At 58.0% G+C, this 25483-nt stretch overlaps 3 protein-coding genes and 1 long non-coding RNA gene across 5 annotated transcripts; 2 read left to right on the top strand and 2 right to left on the bottom strand.

The window, feature by feature from the left end:
* Positions 1–70: 70 nt before the first annotated feature.
* Positions 71–1662, bottom strand: CDK2AP2 (cyclin dependent kinase 2 associated protein 2). 2 transcript variants are annotated; one of them, XM_026483051.4, is made up of 4 exons: positions 1579–1662; positions 1170–1270; positions 950–1082; positions 71–583 (listed from the first exon to the last, which is right to left on the bottom strand). In XM_026483051.4, the coding sequence occupies exons 1-4, from the start codon at positions 1658–1660 to the stop codon at positions 516–518; spliced, it is 384 nt and encodes a 127-aa protein (XP_026338836.1). In that variant the 5' UTR covers positions 1661–1662; the 3' UTR covers positions 71–515. The 2 variants fall into 2 exon arrangements, with proteins under 2 accessions (XP_026338836.1, XP_026338837.1); XM_026483052.4 differs by lacking the exon at positions 1579–1662 and adding an exon at positions 1437–1527.
* Positions 1663–2208: 546 nt separating this feature from the next.
* Positions 2209–4745, top strand: LOC130544661 (uncharacterized). The gene is made up of 2 exons (XR_008961114.1): positions 2209–3578; positions 3679–4745. It is a non-coding gene; the product is annotated as an uncharacterized LOC130544661 (long non-coding RNA).
* Positions 4746–7855: 3110 nt separating this feature from the next.
* CABP2 (calcium binding protein 2) lies at positions 7856–11949 on the bottom strand. Its single transcript, XM_026483050.3, has 7 exons — positions 11782–11949; positions 11041–11235; positions 10397–10427; positions 9502–9636; positions 8900–9009; positions 8649–8796; positions 7856–7881 (listed from the first exon to the last, which is right to left on the bottom strand). The coding sequence occupies exons 1-7, from the start codon at positions 11836–11838 to the stop codon at positions 7856–7858; spliced, it is 702 nt and encodes a 233-aa protein (XP_026338835.1). The 5' UTR covers positions 11839–11949.
* Positions 11950–18633: 6684 nt separating this feature from the next.
* On the top strand, positions 18634–21526 carry GSTP1 (glutathione S-transferase pi 1). Its single transcript, XM_026483049.4, has 7 exons — positions 18634–18786; positions 18909–18944; positions 19351–19457; positions 19582–19669; positions 20826–20929; positions 21022–21129; positions 21274–21526. Coding segments are annotated over exons 1-7 (633 nt in total). The 5' UTR covers positions 18634–18785; the 3' UTR covers positions 21463–21526.
* Positions 21527–25483: the final 3957 nt, after the last annotated feature.

The following is a 25483-nucleotide window of genomic DNA, read 5'->3' on the forward strand; positions in this document are numbered from 1 at the left end:
CCCCTTCCCAATTTTTTCCTGGCTTAGCAGAAGTACCACACTCAGAAAGATTAAGAGGTGAGAGAACAACTCCAAATTATCTTTTATTTATACAAAAAGGGCATATTTAGCAAAAGACACTGAAAAAAGAGTCACTATGGCCCAGGAGACAAGGCAGGGAGGTGACAGGCCTTCGGAGGCCCTGCTAGGGGAGGAGTCTGGGAAAAGTGGTGAAAAGTCCTGGGTAAGTGCTGAGTGGTGGGGGCCGCAGAAAGGAGCAAGCTCCAGTTGGATCAACACTGTTGGCAGGTCATGGGTGGGACTCACAGTGACCTCGCTGCTAACTCTTGAAAGAGTCCCAGTCAGTGCTGTCGACTGGAGTGAGAGCCGCCCCCTGGTTCCTGGAGGGCACCCACCAAGGGACACAGGACAGGAAGCCCAGGTTGGGAAGTGCAACTCGGGGTGAAGGCCAGGGAGAAGCAGGTGCTCTGCAGTGGCCAGGAAAGGTCCAGACCCGATGGCGGAGTTGCGTCCTGTTACGTGCGGGCGTTCCGCTCTGTTTCTGCCAGGCACTCTCTGACTAGGGCCCGGGCATGGATGATGCCTGAGGTGGGGATGGGCAAGTAACATACAGCGACCCTCCACAGCCCTGCCTCCACCCTCCAGAGGAAGACCCCTCCCTCCCCACCCCCTTTCCTTTCAATGAAAGGGACCAGGACTATAATCTAATGAGGGGTCTAATGAGATTAGCAGTTTGGCTAATCCTCAAATTTGCCCTGCTGAAAGACAAATGCCCTGGTCCTTCCCCGAAAACTGGCTCAATTTCAGTTCAACTCAAAACAACTCTCTGGACAGTGACACCGGCCCTTGTCTAGGCTTGGCTCAAGGGGCCACCAGATGTCCTTCCTTTCCTAAGGAAGGATTGTCCAGTGTTAGCCTCCTGCACAGGGAGGGTGGAGGCCTCACTTACCTCTCTTCAGGCGCTCCATGGCGCTCTTGCTGCCAGCATAGGTAGGCCGGATCTCTTTGCCCATCTCCTCTATGACCGACAGCAGGTCCGTGTAGGTGCTCTGGGAGCCCTGGGCTCCGGGTGGCTTCATCGCCTATGTCAAAAGAGGACAGGGCAATGAGCTCAGGCCATGAGGGGACCTCCAGCCCCCATCCATAGGCAATCCGTCGTCCCCACTCACCTGCACATAGCCCATGGAGGGCGGTCCAAAGTCGTTAAACAGGGGTCTGAAAGGGGCAGCGGCTCCCGGCACCGAGCCCGATGGCGATGGGACACTTCCGGCTGCAACATGCGCGAGTAAGAGGTCAACGCGGGGCCGGGACGCCTCCTCCCAGCGTTCCAAACCCCCGACCGGATTCTCCCGATTCCCTCCAAAGGGATGCTTCACTCCAGGCGCTCAACTTCAGGGACAAACCCCACCCCCTGCGCTCCACCAACTAGCCCTTACGTGACCACGCCCACTTCACAGGCCAGCAAACTGAGGCTCAGCGAGGGTAGGCGGCAGGCCCAGTGTTGCAGAACTCAGGCCGTCTTCTCTTCGAGACCTCGACCACCCGGACAGGCGAGCAGGGGTAGAGCTGGATCCTCACCTGTAGGTACCGGGGTGCCGGGCCCAGGGGTGCTGGAGCCGGGGGTGCTGCTGGGGGCGGGGGCGATGGGTTTGTAGGACATCCCCAACTCTTGGGTGCGGCGGACGCCGGCCGGCCGCTCCTCCGGGGTTGGCTGCTTAGCCACTCAGCCGCGCTCTGATTGGTAAACCGGCCGCACGCCCCTGGTAAATAGAGCTCAGGCCGGAAGGGCGGGCAGGCACGAATGCTCTCTCACTCCCGATTGGTGCGCGAGGATGTCACTCGGGCCTCCTCATTGGTCGAGACCGACCCCAACAGGCCGCAACCGCTGCTGATTGGTCTCCGCCTTTCGGACCTCGCACCTGTCTGCTCCGGATTGGGCGGTAGCTGACGCCCTACGCAATTGGCGAGTTCGCGGTCCGGGCCGGCGCGCTCTCAATCCGATTAGTCCCAAGGCTCAGGAGGCGGGGCCTCGGAAGCCGGGACCAGGGTCTGGTCGGCCGTGGTTCGCGCGGAGGGGTCTTCCCGGTGCCGGCGCCGCCCTCGCGCTTCACTCGCGCTGGTTTGCACGTCAGCTTCGCACCCCCTGGTGTCGGTCCAGCTAGGCCTGCTGTCGCTGCCGCCGCCACTACCGAGCGCGCCTTTGCACAGCCCTGAGTGCCGGAGGACGCAGGGCTTTGACGTTCGGAGCCCTGCGTCTCACCCCGTGCGCTTTTACGTCACCTTTTGCCGGTTCAACACCCGTTCCCCGGTCTGCGCATGCGCTCTCGTAAAGCCCTCGTTTGTTCCTATGGCAACGGGTCCTTTACCAACGCTACAGCCGCACCTCTTCCCGCTTGCCTAGTCCTCCGGTCCAGGCTGGTGTTAAGTCCGAAGGCGACCTCAAAGACCCCTCAGCCTGTCCCCCAAGACTCCGCGCCTGTGCTTCATACAACAGCGGAAACAGTTCACCTGCGTTGAATACTCGCCGCTCGCCGGGCCGGTACCAGACTGATCGTGGGTGAGAGCACGGACTGGAGTTAGGCTGATGGTTCGAATCTCACACCACCCCCACCAGCGATTTCTCCTTGGGCAAGTTTCTCACCTCAATAAGCTTGGGTTTCCCCATCTTTAAGATGTGGACGTTAATAGTAACTGTCTTACAGGGTTGTTGTGTGGTTAAATGAATATTCATAAGGAGCTTGTTTCATTGTCCTCTTTTCTGTCCATTTCTCCATCCAGACCCCTCCCCTCAAATCTCATTCCTCACAACCCTAGATCTTCGACTCTCCTCCAAACACTAACCCTTTCTCCCAGGCTACTTCTCAAAACTTCTCTGGCCCAGGTGTGTAGATTTTCCTCATCTCCAGGACATTCATTCATTAATTCATCCAACAAACATTTTATTCCTTCCTTCCTTCCTTTTTTAAAATATTTTATTTTATTTATTTGAGAGAGACAGAGCAAGATCATAGGCAGGAGGAAGGAGCAGAGGGAGAGGGAGAAGCAGACTCCCCGTTGAGCAGGAAGCCCAATGCGGGTCCTGGGATCATGAGCTGAGCTGAAGGCAGACGCTTAACTGACTGAACCACCCAGGCGTCCGTAACAGACATTTTCAGACTCCAGCCTCCATCCCAGGCCTTGTGCTGACACTGATGATATGGAAATAAACTGGCCTTGGCTTCTGTCCTCAAGGAGCTCCTAGTCTCAAGGAGAGAAAGACCGGAAAGCAAAGACACACTGTACGGTAAGACAGTGTGGAGACTGGTACAGGAGGCATTGGAACTTAGAGGAAGGAGCCTGCTTGGTGACATCCCAGGAGTCTTCCCAGAGGAGGTGGCATTCAGTTGGTGAATGAACAAATAAACTGTGATATATCCATAAAATGGACTATTTATTCAGCAATGGAAGGAAATCACCTATCTAGCCTTGAAAAGACACAGAGAGGCATTTTGCTAAGTGAAAGAAGCTAGTCTGAAAAAGCCACGTGCTGTATGATTCCAATTGTATGACATTCCGGGAAAGACAGACGTATACAAAAGGTAAACAAATTACTGGTTGCCAGGGTGGTGAAGGGTAGAATTAAATGGGTGTAACAGGGGATTTTTTTTTTTTAAGATTTTATTTATTTATATGACATAGAGACAGCCAGCGAGAGAGGGAACACAGCAGGGGAGTGGGAGAAGAAGAAGCAGGCTCCCAGCAGAGGAGCCCTATGTGGGACTCGATCGGGGAACGCCGGGATCACGCCCTGAGCTGAAGGCAGACCCTTAATGACTGCGCTACCCAGGCGCCCCAGGGATTTTTTTTTTTTTTAAGGCAGTGGAACTATTTTGTATGACACTGTAATGGTAAATACAATATATTAAGCATTTGTCATAAACAGTAAATTTTGGTGTATGCAAAATAAAAAAAAAAAAACATTGAGGGGGGTGAGGGGATCCCAGGATTGAATGCAGAACGTGACAAAAGAATCCAGTTGTGTCGTAAATGAATGAGACAGCCTCACTGAGGGGGTGGGGGAATAAGGTGCTAATCTGGAAATGAGTGGAGTCTGTAGCAACGAATGCAAAGGAACTGCAAGTAAGCATGCACTCTAGTCGATGAAGTGGTTTCCTGTGGCGGAATGGGTTAACAGTTCTGAAACCACTGCACACGCACACCGGAATTGAAAATTCAGTCAATTAGGATGGAGGCATTCTCATTGTTGGAATAAGAAATGACAGGTAAGCAAGGGGAGGAGGCTAGTATGATCCGTGTGATAATGGGTTGGAATTGGAGACATCAGTATGAACCCTTATTTAGCTCAATATAGATACAGTCAGTTACATACAGAAATATTTTAAAAATGTACGCACACAGATTACGTACATATTTCCTCTATCTGCTGAGAGGGCCTAGGAGCAACCTAGCACCCAGATCTTGGTTTCTGAAGGCATTCTCCAATGAAATGAACCAGAGTTCCTTGGAGAAATGGCTAATTTTAAGACTGCGGCAGGAAATACACAAGATAATCCTGGAACATCTTATAGTGGCACGACGTGAGAAAATGCTAAAAAAACAAAAAACAAACCCCAAATCCACCACACCCCACAACCCAAGTGTCACCATGATGGGTATATGCCAAAGGGACACAGGAGCCAGCTGAAGGGCTCCCAGTGGCCAAAGCTGGAGTGATATGAAGAAAATAATAAAAAAGTATTGGATTATAACTTGTACGAAATAAATATCTATGAGCCCATACCGTTATACACACACACACACACACACACACACACACATACACACACTTGAATAAAGGGGGAGAAGAGACAAATCTCTATAGAAGAATTCCAAGAAGTTTATGTAGATACTTTGCCCTTAATAAGGTGGATTATAACTCCTCACCCCTTCAGTGTGGGCTGTACATAGTGACTTTCTTCCAGAGAGTGTAGGACATAACGGGAGAAAGAAGAAAAGTAATTTTATAGTGTAGCAACCTGACAAGCACCACCTCAAGCCAGGTGATCAAGGTCGACATCAGTAGTGATGTCATGTTGATAGTACACACCCTTGATCCGATGGGATGAGAAGGGCGCTTGACCTCTGTGGCCTTCCTCCTGCCAACCCATAATACCAGACTAATGAGAGAAACATCAGACAAATCCCAGTTTAGGGACGTTCTGTAAAATACCAGTCATCCTTAAAACTGCCAAGATGATAAGAAAACAAGGGAAGTCTGAGAAAGTATCACAACCAAGAGGAGTGTGAGGAGACATGATGCCTAATGTAATGTGGCGTCCCGGATGCTATTCTGGAACAGCAGAAGGATAATCGGGGAACAGATGATGAAATCTGCATAGAATGTGGACTTGAGTTAGTAACAGTGTGTCAGTGTTAGTTCATTAATTGTGACAAAGGTACCATTCTAATGTGAGGTATTGATAGTGTGTGATGGTTAATTTTCAGTGTCAGCTTGCCTGGGTCCCCAGTGCCCAGGTATTTAGTCAAACATAATTTTGGGTGTGTGCGTGAGGGTGTCTCCGGTGCAATCATCATCCACTGGATTGGCAGACAGAGTAAAGATGGCCCTTCCACGGTGGGTGGGCCTTATCCAATCAGTTGAAGACCCGAACGGAACCAAAAGGCTGAGTAGGAGGGAACTTCACCTGCCCCACTGTTGAGCTAGGACATCAGTCCTCTGCCCTCAGACTAGAGCTTACACCATCAGCTTTCCTGGTTCTCAGGCTGTCGGGCTCAGACTGGAACAGAACCCCCAGTTCTCCTGGGTGTCCAGCTCGCTGATTGCAAATCTTCGGACTACTCAGTACCCATAATCACCTGAGCCAATTCCTTACAATAAATATCTTTACACACACATTACACACACACACACACGCATACACACACAGAGGTATCTCCTATTGGTTCTGTTTCTCTGGAGAGCCCTGACTAACACACAGGAGAGGCTGGCCAAGGTGGAGTGTATGCAGGAACTCCCTGTGCTGTCTTCAGGGTAATTCTGTACGCCTAGAACTGTTCTAAATAAGATAAGTGGAGGCAATATATTGATGGGGGTGACGGTTCCCTGGGCGCACACACATCTAAAACTCATGAACTGTACACTTAAGGGTTATACACCTTCTTGAATGCTATCATCAGTAGTCAAACTATTAAAGGGGACTTAATGTAAATCTGATTTACAGCTTCTTTCGGGAAATCAGAAGATCTCATAGCCGCGGCTATGGATCTCATAGCTCGGAAAATCAGAAGATCTCATAGCCGCGGCCTGCTCCCCTGGCAACAGTCGCTGGGGTTGGGAGGCAGGTGCCCCCTTGAAGCAGAGAAGGGGCTCTTAACCCAGCACAGTCCCTGCCTACTCACTGTTCCTTCCCCGCCCGGTTCCTGCTCCAGCAGTTACCTTGTTGGCACCTTCCGGGCCAGCAGCCTTTTTGGGGTAGGAGGGCACTTGTGAGATATGGGAGATCTCGTGTCAGCAGATACACGGCAGCCAATTAAGGCCATCCCGTCATCGCCCCCTGCCCCTGCCCCAACCACAGAGCCTGCCAGGCTGGGAGCCAGGGGGCAGCGGAAGCAGACCCTGAGCAGGATTCTGGTTTTCCTGCGACGCACACCCATCACTGCCCCCGGCCCCGGTAGACGGGCAGACATCTCAGGCGGCAGTGCCATCTGGGCCGGCTGGTGGAGGGTGGTGGGAGCGAGGGTGGACCCCAGCTCCCAGAGAAGCCGTGGGGCCGGGGCAGCAACTCCTCATCCCCAGGCCTGCCAGACTGGCGGGAAGATCCTGTAATTGAGTATTAGGATTAATAGGGATCTGCCGGTGAGTGGGTGATGCCGAGGCTGCTGTGGCCAACCCTAGCACCTCGGTGTGCAGGCTCTGGGCGGGTGGGACACCGGTAACTGCCTGCCTTCTTGGTCCCAAGGCCATCTTGTTGGCAGCAGCGATGGTGAAGCCCAGGCAGGGGCGCTGGAAGCTCCCACCCCTTCTTGACCAGGAGGTCAGGGCTTGTCTTTCCTCCCAGCTGGCGGGCACAGCAGCGGGTCAGGCAGTGCCCTGCAGAGCAGATGTTCGCTGCAGCTAGGAGAGCCTGAGGCCCCGGGCCTCCCTGACTCCCAGGAACCCTCTCCTGTCGGCACTGGGGCCGGGGTGTAAGTCCCACCTCTGTTTCATCCTAATTGTGTGTGACTCTATGCCAGCCCTCATCCTCCCAGAGCCTTCTGGTGCTGGGAGAAGGGGCTGGATTAACCTGGGGACAATGGGGGGTCACGGCCAGTTCCTGAACAGGAGGAGTGTGATACAACGCAAGTCACACTCTAGGAAGAAGAATCTGGCAGCACGTGCCAGGGCATGTGTAACCCTGGGCCTGGCGGGAGCCTTTATTACAGGATGAGGGGCCGAGTGCATCCCAGGTCTGGGAGAAGCAGGTGGCGTTTCCTCGTCTAGGGACGTTTCCTGAGACTTGCTTTGAGATGGGCCCAGGTTCCAGAAAGGGCCCCTGCCCACCTGGGGTTCACAGTTGAGGGGTGCTACAGCCCAGGACTTAACTTTTGGGGGCCAAAGACTGGGTCCTCCGCGGTACACAAGTGAGAGGTAAAAGCCATCTCCCCAGGCCCCAAGGTACTTTATTGTTAGAGAGACAGGGATGGGCACGGGGGCTTGGTGAAGACGTGGGGGTGAGGGCAGGCCGGGGTGTTGCACACAGGCAGGGTGGGAAGGAGAGGGGGAGGGTCATTTGGAGGCAGTGGGCTTCCTGGAACACACTGTAGGCAGTGGCTGTGGTCCCAAGTCCTGTCCGCTGCCTCCAGTTTCTGTGCAGGCTCAGCGAGACATCATTCGCACGAACTCTGCCGGGACAAAGCCAAGGTTGCAGGTCTGTTCTCTGAAGCCCAACAGTTGTGAGACCAATACACTGGCCGGCAGGTGGGAGGGAGCGCGGTCCAGGGCAGGGCCTGCAAGGGAGTCTTCTGAATCTGGTAGGGAATAGGCCTTTGGGCTAAGAAGAGGGGCTTTGTTTTATGGGGGGAAAAAAACCCTTGTGGGACACCTGGGTGACTCAAGTTGTTAAGTGTCTGCCTTTAGCTTAGGTTATGATCCCAGCATCCTGGGATCGAGCCCCACATTGGGCTTCCTGCTGTTCGGGGAGCCTGCTTCTCCCTCTCCCACTCCCCCTGCTTGTGTTCCCTCTCTGTCTCTCTCTCTCTCTGTCAAATAAATAAATAAAATCTTAAAAAAACAAAAAAACCCGCTGGTAACTAAACCTATTTTCCTCTTTGCTTTGGCTGCTAGGAAGCTCAGGAACAACTTTGAGGCCTACTTTGGAGAATTTCTACATACTGATTTTCCTTGGCTTCCTATTATTACTTAACCCTTATCTCCGCCTGGTGGGAATCCAGCACAGAGGAAGAGCTGGGTTCTGGTCAGCCTGTCTGGCTTCACATCTTGGCTCCGTCCACATCTTTTGCTAAGCACTCACACTTTCCTAAGAATTGGCTTTCTTGTCCTGCGGGGAGAGGGCATAGGGTGCTCAGCACGGGGTCTGGCGCGCAGTGACCACGTTCCTTTGAACCTCCCAGGGTGTGTGGCACGAAGCACGGAGGGCGGTGGGTGGTACCTTCGAAGTCCACCAGGCCGTCCCCGTTGAGGTCAACGTCGTGGAGGATCTCGTCCACCTCCCGCTGGCTGAGGCGCTCCCCCAGCAGGGCCTTGAGGGCTGCCCGCAGCTCCGCCAGGCTGATGCAGCCGTCCCCGTTGGTGTCAAACTGTGGGTAGCGTTGAGTCCCCGACCGAATCATTCGTTTACTCCGCCCTCACTCGCGGCAGACCCGCGGCCCCCTGCCCGCCCTCCAGCCCCAGTGGCCGCACCTCCCGAAAGGCGTCCCGTAGCTCCCTGACGCCGATCATGTCTGCTGTCTCTGCCAGCAGCTTGGGGCCCATCAGCTCCACAAAGTCTTCAAAGTCCACCTTTCCACCACCTGGGGGCCATGCCCATTAGAGACCCCAGCAATCAGGGACCCTGCCCAGCCCTGGCCCTCGCCTGCCCATCTCTCCCACCTCTGGCCCTCTCCCCTGCCCCACTAAATGGGCCCTTCTCTCTCATGGGGAGGGGTGCTCCCCAGGCTGGGTCATCTGTGTTTTCTGGTGGCCTTTCTTAATTTTCCTGAAGTCTTTGGTTGGCTTTAAGTCCTGGCTCCAATGACCTGGCTCTGTGACCTGAGCCAAGTCACGTAAGCTTCCAGAGACCCAGTTTCCTCATCTAAAAAATGGGGATAATGGTCCTTGCCCTGCCCACCTTGTAGGGGATGGTGAGATTCTTCAGAGGCAGAGAAAGTGCCTTGAGAATGAGCAGGGTCCCGGGCTCTGGGGGCGACCTGTGTGGGCACCTGCGTGCCCCGGGCTGCCCAGCAGCTCAAGCCATGGCCGTGGCCTCTGGAGATCTGGGGGTGGGGCAGGTCTGAGGCACATACTGATTTGCTGTGAAACCTCGATGAGCTCCATCTCCGTGGGCATGTAGCCCAGCGTCCGCATGCAGGCGCCCAGCTCCCGGTAGCCAATGTAGCCGTCCTGGTCTCGGTCAAACTCCTGGAAGGCCACCTGCAGCTCTGCTGGGCAGGGTGGGGTCACTTCCTCCCACACAGCCCCCTGGACCCCAGCCTGGACCAGCACACCCATCTTCCTTTGGTCTAATCACGTCCTCCTTGTAAATCTCAGTTTCTCTGCCATTTTAGCATCTTGGCACATGCTGTTTCTTTAATTCATTCTTTCAACAAATATTTAAGGATCACCTACTAGGGACCAAGCTCTGCTCTAGGTACTGAGGATATGGCAGGAAGGGAGGGAGGGGAAGGAAAGAAAAGAAGACAGTCCCTAGCCTCATGAGCTCACGTTCTGGAACACTCTACCCTCTTCTGGTCCTTATGTCACCTACTCAAGAAAGTCTTCCCTCTACATTGGGTCTCCTCCCAATTTGTTCATTTCCTTGGGAGCACTGAGCACCATTTGTACTCATAGTTGACGTATTGACATCTGTCTCCGGAGGATGTGGGCCACATCTGTCCAGTTTGGCCCCTTCCGCAGTGCTCCCCGCACGGGGCTAAGCACACGGTAGGCACCCAGGAGGTGTTTGCTGAATGAACAAATATAAAAGGGGCCCTTGACCCTCCTGGCAGATGAGATCTGGGAACTGGCAGCTGGGGGCTCTGTCAACCCCTCCCCGTTCAGTCTGGTCCCCATCTCCTCAATCTCCCGCAGCCCCCTCCTTGCCCCTAGTTCCTCCTGGAGACCAGCTGAGGCCAGCCCCCCCATGTGCCCCGCCCTATGCCCACCCCTCTGGAGACTCTAGTCTTTTCCAAAATCCTTTACCTTCGATCTCCTCTGGCCGCAGCTCCCGGTCCTGGGGGGCACAGAGAGGTTAAGAATTCCCTGGACCACCCAGGCACCTGCACCCCTTCCTCTTGTTCTTTGGGGCCCCCCACTCACACCCCCAACATGACGGGCAGGGCCTGTGTCTGTCTGACACTGCTCACACCTGCTTCTACCCATTTCTGCTGACTGGCCTGGGTGTCTTGGGCCCCCTTCTCTGCCCCCTGTCCAGATCTTTCCCAGGGCCCACCTCCTGCCCCCACCTCCTTGTAGGGCTCAGAGCTCCATTTGCCAGAAGTGGATCTGGGGTCAGGCAGAACCCCAGACTTGGCCCCGGGGACCTCAGTGTCACTGTATGTGTCTCTTGTTCTCTCTCTGTCCCTCCACTGGAGGCCCTGCCACCTCCGTGCCCACGCCCCTGGTGGCTGTCTCAGAGGTTCTTCAGGTCTGTCTCTCCTCTCTCTTTCCTGGCCTGCCTCCCTGGGTCTCCCCACCCCCCCATTTGAGCTTGTTTCTATGTCTCCACTTTTCTTTGCCCCACCCCCTAGGTCTGTGTGCCTTTGCTCCGAAGACCCCGCTCCATCCTCTCCCCCCTACTCAAGGAGAGGCAGAGAGGAGGCAAAGGCAGGGGCTGCCGTACATACGAGCTGGGCGGTGGCGATGCTGGGCCGCAGGAAGATGCAGGCGGGCCCCACCAGGCTGTTGAGCACCGAGTAGCCCCGGATGCCCGGCCCCGGGCCGCCCTGCTCCTCAGGGCTGGGGCTGGGGCCTGGGCCAGGGTCGGGGCCGGGGCTGTGGCGGGAGCCCCCTGGGGGGGAGCTGGGCCACTGCCAGTGGTCCTGCAGCAAAGCCAGCTATGAGCTGGGGTCGCAGCCCCTCCACCCTCGTTTACCAGCCTCTCCCGTCTTTGGAACCCGGCACAGGACAGTGAGGGCTCGCACCCATCAACACTCTAGGCTGGAAGGGTCCATCCCCTTACTGTTCAATTGGGCAAACCAAGGCCCCCCGAAAAGGAAGGGACTAGGCCAAGGTCACTCAGAAAGCCAGTGGCAGAATGGGACCTTGAGCTCAAGCTCTGCATCTCCCATCTTCGACGAGCAGAGAGCAGGGACGGCAGCGGCCAGGGGCAGCTGGATGGGCAGCTGGAGGGGGGGCCTGATGAGCTTGGCAGGGAAGGCCCAGTGCTCCATGGGAGGGGCTAGAGCCTGGGGCCTTCCCGGGGAAAATCTTGATTGGTCTAGGGCAGTGGGAACCAACCCCTTTATCCCCCTGCCTGGCCCTCACACAGAGCTCTGCCCACCCCACCTGACCCTTCCAGGCTACAGCCTCCCCCCCCCACCCCCACCCCCGTCCTGGCCTTGGCTTCTCCCCCTTAGCCATCCTACCTTAGGCCCCCGGTGTCGAGGCCGCTTGGCACAGTTTCCCATGGGCTCCTGAACCATGCCAGGCCTGGAGTCCTGGGGGCAGCCCAGGCCTGGGCCTCAGCGGATGCTGTGGGCTCCTGCCAGCCCCCAGCTGCTCCCAGTGAGAGTCTGGGAGCACTGCAGGGGATTTTCCTCGGGTTTTGTGGGGAAGATAGGGAGCGGGTGGGCAGGCGGGGAGCCCTGGGCACAGGGGCTTGGGTCCTAATCCAGGATTATCTCTGAGCATCTCTGCTGGTGAGGGGGGCCACTCAGGACCCAAGGCCCCCTGGAAGGCACAGCCTCCCGGTGCTCACTCCTGAGGGTCTTCCAGGTACCCCTTCTCCAGCTCTTTCTCCCCCAACCCCTACCCTTAATCCTCCCCAGTCAGGAGAGATTTAATGTCTTCAGAAGCAGGACCCGGACCTGGGAGGAGGAAACCAGGTGCCCCGTCTGCCCAGGAGGGCTGGGAAACCTCTCCCCTCAGAATGGCGGTATGGACTCGGCAGACCCTCCCCCTACTCCCTGTCCTGAGAGGAGGCAATCCTGGCCCAGTCCAGGAGGCTCCTGCCCCTCCGTGCCAGGACTCTTGCCTCTCACCGTGGAGTAGCTGCCCAGCCTGCCTGTCCTGGCACCCCTGCCTGGACCAGCCCCCTGGCCCTTGTGCTCAAGTGAGGAGCGGGAGGGGACCAACTCTGGGCGCTGTGGGCTGGATGCAGGGCTCCGTGAGGGCAGGGGGGGAGTGACACCAGCCTCCTGGGCAGCTGACGGGCCCACTGAGCCCTCCATCAAAACGCACGTCCCGGGTCTCCTCCCTGAGCTCTGCCCTGTCCTACAGGGCCCCAGTTGGGGTGTGGGGTTCCCGCTGTTCCCTCGCGGTGCCCTCCGTTGAGGTCATGCCCCACACCCCTGTCCCCTTTACCTGCCCATAGGCTGCCTGCACCTGGGCCTCCAGCTCCCTGAGGAGTGCCCGCCTCCTGGTGGCTGCTGGGCTGGCAGGGGCCTGGCTGGGCCCTGGAGTGCCCTCAGAGGGGCTGGGGTCTCCCACGGGGAGACTGCCATCTGCCTGGCCCTGGGGAAGGGCCATGGAGACGAGGGCTTGGCGCCTCCTGTTCCCACTCTGGTCGCCCTGTTCCTGAGGGAGAGTGGCTTAGTAGCAGCTGTGAGCGTGGTCCCTACAGGATCCCTGCTACTCTTTCTCCTGTTCCTCTCTCCATGGACTCAGGGCCCCCATATCCCATAGCTTTCCTAGCTCCCCATGCTGCTTACACAGCCCCTCCCCCAAATCCTAGCCTCCCCCAAGCCACCAGCCTCCAGCCCCATGCTGGCCATAGACTGAGTCCTGGGGCCCCCCTGGGCTACCCTTGCAGATCCCCGGCCGCCTGGCCTCTTTGGCTCGTGGTCTCTGCAACCCCCCCACTCCCTTCCCTGCTGTTCTGTCTTGCTCACCGCCCCTCACTGCCCCCTCGGCCTTCAGCTCTGTGTCTGTCCCACCTGCAGCCCGAGGCTACCCCCTGCTGACATCTGTCCAGCTGTGTCTCTGTGGGTCTCTCTGACCACTCTCACCCATCTCTGTCATTCCCTCCCTCTGTGGAGTGAGGATCTCTCACATTGGTCTGTCCGTCCTTTTGTCCCTCCACCCTTGCTCTTCCTATTCTCCCCACCATCCTCCCTCCCAGGATGACTCCTGGATTCTGGAAAGACAGCCCCCTCCAACCTGAACCTGCCCCCAGACATCCGCCCGTCTCCCCACCCAGAGCCCCAGGGTAGCTCTGAACTCCCCCACCTCCCCACCTTCTGCCAGTGCCTCCCACCTACCTTCTGCTGACCTCCAACCTCTTGCTCGTCAGGGAGAAATGTGGGAGTGGGCCAGGCAGCCCCCACTGGCCTCTTGTGCCCCTTTGTTATGCCCCCAGCCCTCTTCCTGCCCAGCTGCCTGGTCTTCACCTCCCACAATGAGGTCAGTTGTCCTGCCCCAGCCCTGCTCCAGGCCCCTCATGATTTATTCACCTGCCCCCTGCACCAGCCTTTGTCTGAGGGAAACAGATCCTGCCAGACACCTGCCACCCGAGCTGGTGGCTCTGGCCTCCCTTGGCCACATGAGTGGACACCCATTCATGTATCCCTTTTGCAAATATCTGAGGCCAGCTGGGGCTGAGCCTCAGGCCAGCTGTGGGGCCACATAGACCAGCTTTGTCCTGACGATCCTGCTCTCAGGCACATCAAACTCAGAAACTGGCCCCAGACAGTCTCCAGTGCTTGGCAGCCCTGGCCCAGGCAATAGCGGCGCTTCGTGGAGGAGAAGAGAGGACAAGGCCGCCTTTTTGGCATTGCCCACCGAGGTTTAACCCATGCTCAGCCCTGGGTGAGCCCTGGGACCCCGGCGGGGATCAACTGTGAATGTGGAATGTTCCAGACACTGGCATCCAGCAGAGAATGTTAGGTAGAGGCCTCAGGAGGGAGGCAGAGGTCAGTAGCCCCTGGAGAAGGTATGGGTGGCAAGAGACCGGAGAAAATTTCAAAGGGGCTGTGTCTTCAACGAGCGTCGTGGAGCTGCACCTTCCCGGGTGTTGGGAGCCAGTCCCTGCCTCCTGGAACCTTCCTGCTGGTGGGAGGTGCACATTCAGCAAGCCCAGAATGACTATGGAGGAGAATGGGACCTCGCTGTGACTGGCAGCTGAGGACGTGGCACAGGAGCCAAGACCAAAGAGAACCAGGCCAGCAGGTAGAGGGAACAGCTCCCACGCAGCCCCGAGCAGGGCTGAGGATCTGAGAGGAAAGGTCAGGATTCAGAGGTGAGTGGATAAGCCGGCCAGGTGGTCAAGGGTGGGAAGGGCTCCTTGTGACTGTTCAAGCTGGCCGCTTGAAGGTTCAGCCTCCCACAGCCTGCAACCTTCAGCCCTCTGCCCTCGGGGTCTCACCTCCTCCTGGAAGCCAGGAGGGCAGTACATCCCAGGCAACGTTGCAAACATCCTTCAGACACAGGAATTCCAGCATTTTCTGCAAAGGTCTTTGAGAAGGCCTGCAGGCCTGGATTTCCCCATGTGCTTACTGTGTGGCCCTCGGTAAGATATTTCACCTCTCTGAGCCTCAGTTTCCTTACCCAAAAAGTGGCGGTTGACCTAGGCCTCATGATGCCTTTGTGAAAATTGAGTAAAGGACCTAGCAGGTTCCTGGCACATAAGAAGGGTCAAAGAATGGTGGATGCCATGTGTGATGAATGATCCTATGTCCAAATGACCATCTAAGAAGGTGGGAAGGGGGAGAAACGTGTAACCCAAAGTTTAAGCCAAAGTAGTGGGGGCATTAACTGGTCAGGATATAGTGGATAAAAGTGTTTTCAATCAAGAAACAAAGTCTTCGTATCTAGGTGGAGAAAGCCAGGCTTGGAAACCCTTCCTCACTTGTGCTCAATGAACAGCGTGCTGGGGGTTACTCATTTTGATGCCCTGGACTTCCCTCGCCCAACTTAGCCAAACCGGAGCTCCGGCTCCAGGGTCTAGGGTGTCCACATGGATCAGTGATTGACGGACGGACGGATGGATGGACGGACGGATGGATGGATGGACGGATAGGTAGCTGACTGGATGGAAGGATGGGTAGATGACTTGATAGGCTAGTGGTTAAATAGCTGGTAGTTGAATGGATAGATGATTGCACTGGTACCTGGGTGGGTGAGTGGATGGCTGGCTGGCTGGCCAGGTGGAAGATGGCCGGCTGGGTAAATGGCTGGCTGGCCGGGTGGGTAAATAGGTAGATGTTCTGATGGACTCCTGGTCAGACGTTTGCTTGTTGGATGGGTGGGTGATGGAGTAGACGGGTGTGTAGGTGGGCAGACAGAGAGATGGATGGAGGTGGATAGATGGCTGGGTAGATGGACTGCTGATGAAGGCTTTATATTCTTCATTAAAAGAGTCAGTTAGAGGGCGCCTGGGCGGCTCAGTCGGTGAAGCGGCTGCCTTCAGCTCAGGTCATGATCCCAGGGTCTTGGGATCAAGTCCCACATCAGGCTCCCCGCTCAGCCGGGAGTCTGCTTCTCCTCCCTCTGCCTCCCTCTTCTTCTGCCTGCTGCTCCCCCTGCTTGTGCTCTCTCTCTCTCAAATAAATAAATAAAATCTTTTTTAAAAACAAGAGTCAATTAGAAAGAGACCGTATCCTACCTGTTCTGGAGTTTGCCATGATGCCTAGCCCACTCATAGCCTGATACATACTAGGCAGTGTGTGAATGAAGCCTTGTGTCTATCCCCTCCACTCCGAGCTGTGAGTCTTCTTTTTTTTAAAAAAATGATTATTATTTAAGTAGGCTCCATCCCCAACATGGGGCTTGAGCCCACAACCCTGAGGTCAAGAGTCGCATGCTGCATCCACGGAGCCCGCCAGGCGCCCCTGAGCTGTGATTCTCCCGATGGCAAAGACGATGGCTCCTTCTCCTCTGTTCCACAGTCATCCCAGGCTTGGCGCCCAGAACCGTGAGGAGGTACCAGTTCCCACTCACCAGGATGCCTAAAGCGAAAAAGACAGTAGCAGGGTTGGTGAAGGCCTTCGCGTGCTGCCGTTGGGTTTATAAAATGGCACAGCCACTATGGGAAAGGGGTTGGCAGTTCCTCAAAATGAGCTACCATGTGACCCCGCAAGTCCACCCCTGGTATGTACCCAAGGGAATTGAAAGCATAAGTTCATGCAAAAATGTGCACGCAAATGTTCATAGCAGCCTGATTCATAAAAGCCCTGAAGTGAAACAGCCCGAATGTCCACGAGTGCAGGGATAGGTGGACAGAACGTGCATGGCCACGTCACACAGTATCGCTCAGCCGCAGACAGGAACGATGAGCTGTTTTGTTTGGTTTGGTTTTAAAGATTTTATTTATTTATTTGAGAGAGAGAGAGAACACAGAGGGAGAGAGAGAAGCAGACTCCCGCCTGAGCAGAGAGACCCCCAGATCATGGCCTGAGCCGAAGGCAGACGCTTCACTGACTGAGCCACGCAGGCTCCCCGGGAACGATGCGCTCTTACACGCTATGACGTACAGGAACCTCAAAGACATTCTGTGACGTGAAAGCAGCCAGACCCAAAGGCCCCGGCAGGTATGATCCCAGTTACACGAAACACCCAGCACGGGCGAGTCCGCAGCCACACAACAGATCAGCCGGGAGGGACGAGGGGCATGACGGGTGACTGCCCGTGGGTCCAGGGTGTTTTTTGGGGGTGATGAAAATGTGCTGGGGCTACATAGCGGTGACGGTTGCACAGTGCTGAGTATAATAAAGCACCGGATGTGCGCTTTGTCAGGGTGAAATCTGGGGAGCAACAAAGCGGTCTGTTTGTATCTCAGAAACTGCCGAAGACGGTGCTCGTATACACGCGTGGACGGTGGGGGGCGGGGGGCTGGACACGGGGAGGCCCCTGGCCCACGGCGCTGGGAACACTGTGCTTCTGGACCCCGGAGGAGCAGGCCCCGGGGTGGCCACAGAGTTAGCCCACGGGCTTTGCCTGGGGAGCCGGAGGGCTGTGGGTAAGAGCAGCCCCCAGAAGAGCACCGAAAAGCGCAGAGCTGGGCTGGGGCACAGCCGGCCCAGGGGACCTGAGCGTAAGGGCTGGAGGGTGTGAGCGGGCAGGAGGCCGGCCCACTAGGCAGGAAGGGGTCTCCCAGGCCTTTGATGCTTGTGCACAAAGGGAGGGCGGGAATGTTCCAGGCCAGAGCAGGTGCACCAGCCTCTGTGAACCTCGGTGTCCTCGTCAGTATAATGGGAACAAGACTCCCTCCCTCTCAGGATGTGGTGGAGATGAAATGAGACCATTTCTGTGAAAGCCCTTTGTAAGCTGCTAAGTGCCGGGCAGATGTTCCTCCAGCTGCGACTCAGGGATGGAACCCCGCTCAGGGACCGCCTCCCCCACCCCGCCCGGCCCCAGGCAGCTGTGGGCTCCAGTGAGGCTAAGGGATGCTCCTGATTAGGCACGCTTTGGGATTTCCCCCCAGGCTTTAGATGGGTGCCGGGCGCGGGAAAGACACCTGCCTCGCTCCTCGTGGCTCTGACAGGAAAAGCAGGCTGAGAGACGTCTGATTCAATCAGGCTCCGGTTCCGGGGAAGACCACCACACCCACTGAGGCACCGCCCCCACCCCTGCCCCCACCCAGGAAGGGGCAGCTACAAGTGGGCTGGGGGTGCCATCCGTGGGCTCTGCCTGGAAGGACACAACCCCCTCAGGCCCAGAAGGTCCTGCCCATTTCAGTCTGTCTATCTTTCCATCCACCCATATCCCCAGGTCCAGTTGGTATTTGAAGGGTGCATTGGTACTTAGACTCAATCAAAAAATGATTTGGAGATGACAAAGTTTTGCAGAAGAAAGACTGAGGGTTAAAAGTGAGGTCCCTGGAGCTAGCCAGACCTGGCTTTAAGTCCTGTTTACTGGCTGTGTGACCTTGAGAAAGTCACTTAACCTCTCTGTGCTTCAGTTCCTCCTCTGTAAAAGGAGGGTGAGAGCCATACCAAGTCCTAGGGTGGTAACCTATGTAAAGTTCTCAACGCAGTCCTCAGCCCCGAAGGGTTGAAGCCATAATTATTATTCCGGAGAGAGGGTGCGTACATGGATATGCCTATCGAAATTGCATTCATTCCTGCAAGAAGCAGTTAATGAGCACCCACTGTGTGCTGGTGCTGAGGACCCAGGAGCTAGCTAGGGACTCAGCCCCGGCCGTCTGGGGGCCCGGAGCAGTTTTGCGGGTTTGGATGCGGCCTGGGTGCTGATAGTGGCTGTGTGATGCTAAAGTCAGTGCCCTCAGGCAGGGTACGCCCCGCAGAGGTGCGCGTGAGCCTGTCCCGCCCTGCCCCCGCCACACCCAGCCTTGCCCAGGGCCAAGCTCGGCGCGGTGACTAGGCGCATTCCTGGGTGGGGCGAGAAGGGAGGGGGGTGTGAACAGACCGTAAATATAAGGCCGCTGGGCCCGTCGCCACTTCCTCCTGCTTGCTCTTGCACTTCCCCGCTAGCGAGTGAGTACGGTCCAGACCAGCCCGGGCGGGGGGGCGGGTGGTGGTGGAGCCAGGCTGAGCCACCCCCTTCTCGATGCAGCTCCGTGGGGGGTCCTCTTTCACGCCCTGTTTTTCTCTCCTAGTGCCACCCTACACCATCGTCTACTTCCCCACCCGAGGTGCGGCCCCTGCTCCTTCTGGAGGGCGAAGGGCACAGGTGGAGGCGGGCCACTCGCTTAGGCTGCTCCTTGGGGTCCCGCCAGCGGAGGCCGGACAAGGCGTCCTGGGTCGTGGGGGCGGGGCCGCGGGGGCGGGGGCGGGGCCAGGTCGGGCTTCCCAAGGCTGCATGCTCTTGGTGCCCTCTCTGGCTGTCCTCGGTCCATCTTCCTCTGTTCCCACCCTGGGGCACCACGGGCTGGGGTCTGCGCCCACTCTCCAAGACAGTGCTGGGGCCATGGTCTCCACTGTTTCTCCGTGGTTTATCTTCGAGTTTCTGTCCCTTGCCCACACTCCTGATCCCTCTCCAGGGTGCTGTGAGGCTGGGGTCTCTACACACATCCCACCACCCTGTTCTCCCTCCCCCAGGGCGCTGCGAGGCCATGCGCATGCTGCTGGCTGACCAGGGCCAGAGCTGGAAGGAGGAGGTGGTGACCAAGGAGACCTGGCTGCAGGGCCCGCTCAAGGCCTCCTGTGTGAGTGACGCAGCCTGGTAGGGGGCAGGTGCTGGGTTTTTTGTGGGGCAAAACTGGGGTGGGGTCAGCTGAGCTCAGTGTCCGTTACTGACCCATGCCGCACGCCCCCCCCCCCCGCCCCCAGCTGTATGGGCAGCTCCCCAAGTTCCAGGACGGAGACCTCACCCTATACCAGTCCAATGCCATCCTGCGACACCTAGGCCGCACCTTTGGTGAGTTCTGAGGTCGCGGGCAGCCCAGTCCTGCAGAGTACCCGGTGGGTCCCACTCGGACCCTGAGAACCAGAGTTCGGCCCATCCGGAGGACAGGCCAGATGACCCTAGAGGAAGGGGCCGAGCCTGGGTTACGGGGGCTCTGCCAGCCAGATGGTGCCAGATGCATTCACTGTGCCCGTTTCCTGGAAGACAGCTCCGAGGAGGCGGCCAGCCTCCACACGTGTGCTGGGGTAGGCTAGAGGCCACTGCAGGTGCAGCCAGGGGCTTCACAGTAGACCTCCTGCCCTTTTTTTCCTGTTTTGGCCTCTCTTGAATCTAGAAAACCCACGGACAAGGCACAGCGAGCAAGCCTGTGGCCTTGTTACAATGGTGGCAGGAATATGGCCGAGAGAGGTGGCTGCCTCTTTTTGGGCTAACGTCGGGGGGTCTAGACGAGCCCTAGGTCCCAGCAGGACGTTGCAATCAGGGAAGGGGACAGAGGAGTCGTGGTGGCAGCCGGGCCAAGCCTACCCTGACTTCTGCAGGACTCAGGGTGGGAGGACAAAGCCCTCTGGCTACGGCCTGCCACCTCCTCCTGTCCCTGTGCTGCCCTCACTGCACACGGACCCACCAGTCTCCACAGCCAGGTTCTGTCCCGGCTCCACAAACAGCCACGCCTCAGGCCCAGAGGCCCAGCACGCACACACCAGAGGCTTGGTTCACCCTTGCAGGCAGACAGATCCGGGGGAGGGGGCTTGAGGCCATTTGGGCAGGGAATTCCTGAGTCTCAGGATGAGACTTAGGATGTGACCGAGAAGGGGCGTGGTCCTCAGCTGGGCATGTCTCCTTGGGCTTTATTTTATTTTTTTAAGATTTTATGTATTGATTTGAGAGAGTGTATGAGAGCTAGAGCAAGCTCGGGCTTGCAAGCAGTTGGAGGGGCAGAGAGGGAGAGAGAGGGACAAGCAGACCCCACGCTGAATGCAGAGCCCGATGCAGGGCCCGATCCCAGGACCCTGAGATCACGGCCCAAGCTGAAATCAAGAGTTGGCCGCCCAACGAACTGAGGCTCCCCTTGGGCTTTTGAAGATGGGCAGCGCGGGCCCTCCCACTGGAGGGACCCGGGTGCCCCAGCCCGAGGCCCGCCTGACGCACTGCCTGGCTGCCGGCCCAGGGCTCTACGGCAGACACGGGCGGGAGGCGGCGCTGGTGGACATGGTGAACGACGGCGTGGAGGACGTCCGCAGGCGCTGCAGCTGGCTCATCCACCATGGCGACGTGAGCAGGGGCGGGCGGGCACTCGGGGTGGCCCGAGAGGGCACCCTGGCCAGGCATGCGGGGGGCTGCCACTGGATCACTGCCCCTTGCAGGAGGAGGGCAAGGCCAAGTATTTACAGGAGCTGCCCGGGCACCTGAAGCCTTTCGAGACCCTGCTGACACAGAACCAGGGGGGCCAGGCCTTCATTGTGGGCGACCAGGTGAGCGCTGGGTCCGGCCCACGGTAGATACATTTCTCAGAAGGGCACACTGAGGCCCAGAGGGGCAACGCGGGAGGTTTGCTGGAGCAGCCAGGGTCCTGGCTCCCTGCAGCCACCCGCCCTCTTCTGACCCCTGCCCCGCAGATCTCCTTCGCGGACTACAACCTGCTGGACCTGCTGCTGAATCACCAGGTCCTGGCCCCCGGCTGCTTGGACTCCCAGCCCCTGCTCTTGGCCTATGTGGCGCGCCTCAGCGCCCGGCCCAAGCTCAAGGCCTACCTGGCCTCCCCCGAGCACGTGAACCGCCCTGTCCACGGAGCCCAAAAGATGTGAGCCTGCTCAGCCTCCCCTGGGAGAAAGGCTGCCCTTTACAGCCAATAAACATCGAGAGAGGAAAGCTGTGCTGTGGTTCCCTGAGGGGCCGGAGGGCACGGGGGCCCCTGCCCCTTCCCAGGCTGCCTCGGGAGGATGAGGGTCAGGCTGGGCGTCTGGGCCCTGGAACAGAATTAGGCGTCTGAGCTGCCAGGAGACAGAGTAGTTCCAGGTCCAGACAGGAAGATGAGACTCTGAGCCTTAAGGATCCACCCCAGAAGACTTCCTGCAGGTGGGAGGTCCCCTCGCTGGGGGCACGCGCGATGACAGCCACCTGGGGACCCATCAGTCTGTGAGAAGGGCAGCCGCTCTGACATCTGAGAGTGCCGCAGTGGGTGTGGTCAGATGGACCCTAGGAGGGGAAGCCTACCCTTCGGGGTTGCGCACGGGCATCAGTGTGGCTCGTTCTCGGGTGGTACCTGGGGTCACCCCCAGGTGGTGCGGCAGGTGCCCAGCGGGGCCCAGCAGGTGTGTGGCTGAAGACAAGCCTAGAGCTCCAGGTGGCCCAGCTGCCTGGGGACCGAAGGAGGATGGAAGACCCCCTCGGCTCCTGCAGCCTCTGCCAGCCCCCCGGTGGGAGTGTCCTGCCACCTGCCTGGTCCTAGCCCAGCTCTCCGTCTGGAAGAGCTGTGGCTGCCTCCTGCTTGGCTCCCTCAGCCGGCACCTCCCATCCGCTCCCTGAGCAAGGTGGGGTTGGACAGTTCCAGACCATCTGGTGTTCCCAGTGCAAGCCTGCCGGGGGCTTCTTGCTGCCCTGCGGACAAAGGCCACAGCTTGAGAGCCTGCCAGGCATTCCTTCACAGGTACTCTCCACTCTCCAGAACATTCCCCACCCTGCCCTGCTCCGTTCACCTGCTGCCCCTCCCTGCCTTTGTCCCTGCAACCTCGGTTAACACTTTCCCACACGCTCGCTGCCCCATCTCTGCTCACGTCACGGCCCCTCGGCTCCACTCTGGGGTCCTGTCCTGCCCAGTTGTCTCCCCTCAAACCCCCCTCCTGTGAGGTCAGAGATCAGATCTGGTTCATTTCTGTCCCCCTGGCCCCGCGTGAGGTGGCTGAATCCGCTTTACCTGTCAGGGACTACACGTGCCAACACCAGCACGGGTGGGCTGTGTCCCACGCCACCACCTCCGTGGGGCAGGCCGCGGGGCCTTAGCAGAGAGCTTGCTCTCTCTCCAGCCGGGTCTGTCTTACTAGAGTCTTCTGTCAGAGACCTGCCCGAGTTCCCAGGCCTGGTGCTCTGACCACCATGCCGGCCGCATGGTGGGAGCTTAGTCATCTCATCTAACCCCCTCAAGGGAGGAAACCAAAACTCAGGAGTGAGGCAGTAAGGCGACTTGTCCACAGCCACACAGCTCAAACCGGACAGGCAGCGTTCAAACCCAGTCTGAGGGACTCCCAGGCTTCTCAGGGGGTCCTCAGAGGGAGTTGAGGGCCAGAGGAGAGAACAAGAGGCCAGTTTTGGGGAGCAGGAGTGACCCAGGAATAGGCAGGTGCTAGAGGCTAGCAGGGGCTCCTGGTGGAGTCGGCGGGTACACCGGGCTCCCCTGCGGAGGCCAGCCCGCCGCAGTGCGCACTGGGAGTGGACTCCAGTGCTGGGGAGCCACTGCAGGCTTTCGAGCAGGAAGATGACGTGAAAGAGAACACGTAGGAAGAGGAGCCTCAGTGCTCAGGAGGCCGTGGGCGTCATGGAACTCAATACCCTCACCCTACAGATAGGGAAACTGAGGCCCAGAGACGGGTTCACTGAGAAAGGTGGGTGTGCCGCTCCCAGGCTGGAGGCCTGGCTGCCCCTTAGAGGAGCCAGTGCAACACAGACTTCAAGCAGAGGCCTCGTGGGGAGGGTCTTTCATGCGTTGGATTTGGGGGGCTGGTTGGCAGTTCGGGTTTCTAGAGGACAGCTGACCTCTGGATGGAAGGCACCGGCAAGGGCCCATTGGTCCCGGAGAGGACAGGGGTGCGACCCTGAAGCTCTGGTTGGCCTGGAGGCAGAGTCTGTGGTCCTGCTGGGTTTCATAAGCCTGCCCGGGGAGACTGCAGGGAAGGGCTGAGGCCTGGGAGCCTCCTCAGTGCCCCGTGTCCTGAGCCCTCCACAGAGCGTGTTTAGCTCGCAGGCAGCCCTGGCCAGTGGCTTGTGGTGGGGAGCGCAGAACCTTGGGCCGCGGTGGTTCCCTGCGCAGGCAGGCAGGACGGCGGCCACAGGAGGCCGCAGAACCGGCCCGGGGGACCGTCGGGTATCCAGTGGGTCCCAGGGCAGCAGGAGGAAAGTTGCTCTTTTGAAAGCTTCCTGTGACCAATAGCTCCCGTCTTCTGTGGGGTGCCTGGGCTGGGCAGTTTGGTTGTGCAGCTCTGTGACCCCAAGGAGGTGGCTAGCCAGGAGGAGGGACTCCGGGGAGTGGCAGGGCCTCTGTTTGGGCAGCTGAGGAGAGGCGGGGAGCCCCTCCAGCTAGAGAGGCTGGAGTGACCCGCCAAGGTGGAGCTTTCTCCAAGAATGTCCCAAGCGCTTCACATATATTAACTCATTTCGTCTTCACTGAAGAACCCACCTAGTAGATGTTACTAATATCCCCATTTTACAGATGAGGACGGTGAGGCCCAGAGAGGTGCAGTAACCCTCTCAAGGACAAACAGCTGGTTAAGGGGCCATGGCAGGATTTGAACTCAGGCTCTCCGGCCCCACAGCCTATGCTCAGAATGACTCTGCCATAGGGGGGCTTGAGCCACTATTTTTTCATATCCTGGCACGGGGTGACTGCACTTACCCACAGGAGCTTGGTAACTCTGGTGACCCCTCTAATTATACGGGGGGACAGGAACCCTAACAGAAAGGTTGGGCTTCCAGCCCGTCAGGGGTGGAAGTGGGGCTGGTTCCGGTTTGACGCCTGGAACATTCAGGGACTGCTGACTGGGCTTGCTCCCCAAGGATTACAGACCGGGAGCTCCCGGTCCTCAAGGAGCAGCCGTCGAGTCAGATGGGGGTGGCACCAAGGGGGTCGATGTCAGTTCACCTAAGGCAGCTCTGGGAGGGTGGGGATGAGGGGTGCGGGGAGTGACCCCAGACTTCTGGGGTACGTCCCAAGGCTGCCTCAAGGTCCTGGGCTCAGGTCTCAGCTTGTGGGTCTCATTGTCCCCCCTCAACCACACCACCTTTGGTCCCATCCCTCCCTGCATCCCGCCTGCACCACTTTCTCCCAGCTCTGTTAGGGTCCGGATGACTCTGACTTGGGCTCCCTTCCACTGCCCCCGCCCGCCATGCCTCTTCCCTGCCCCGCCTTGTGAGCTGCCCGAGAACTCTCCCTGCCCTGGTCTGGGACCCTGGGACCCTTACCCACCCGCGCAGCTGGGGACAAGCGGCCAGTCCTTTACAGGCCTCCTTCCTCTGCTGACATCACTCTGCGCAGAGTCCCCCGCTGCTTGACCAGGCGCCTCCAATACCCACACATGCGGGCGGTCGTGAAACCTGCATTTCGCAGATGAGAAAACAGGTCGGAGCTAAGCAGCACGCCTGCCTTCTTTCCCAGACTGCCCCCGAAAATGCTTTCCCAGGGGCTCTGGACGCATCCAGTGGTCAACGAAGCGGCTGTTAAAATGTTCATGTTAGTTAAATGTTAAATATCCTGACCGAAATCACGTCTGAGCCACGGGGATTTTAGAAGCGAGAGCAGGGGTCCTGCCCATGGCTCCCACGCGGCTCTGCAAACGTGGGGGTTTGCTATCAGGGTGACGGTGTGCAGACGGCAGTCCCCTCCCAGGGAGCCTGCGGAAACATGTACCCGCACCCCCACCCCCCGGGCAAAATGCCCAGTGTTTGGGAGGTGTTTTTGGCAACGAAACGACACTTGAGCTCGCATCTTCCCGTTGAAAGCCTTGGGACGGGGTGACGGGGACACCTTTTTATCTCCAGATGCGATTGTCCACAAGATCAGGAAACTAGCCCAGGGTCCCGGGCGCCTGAGCTTTGCTTGCTGCCCCTCCAACTTCT

Source organism: Ursus arctos, unplaced genomic scaffold (assembly GCF_023065955.2).
Source record: "Ursus arctos isolate Adak ecotype North America unplaced genomic scaffold, UrsArc2.0 scaffold_23, whole genome shotgun sequence".
Classification (NCBI taxonomy): Eukaryota; Metazoa; Chordata; class Mammalia; order Carnivora; family Ursidae; genus Ursus; species Ursus arctos.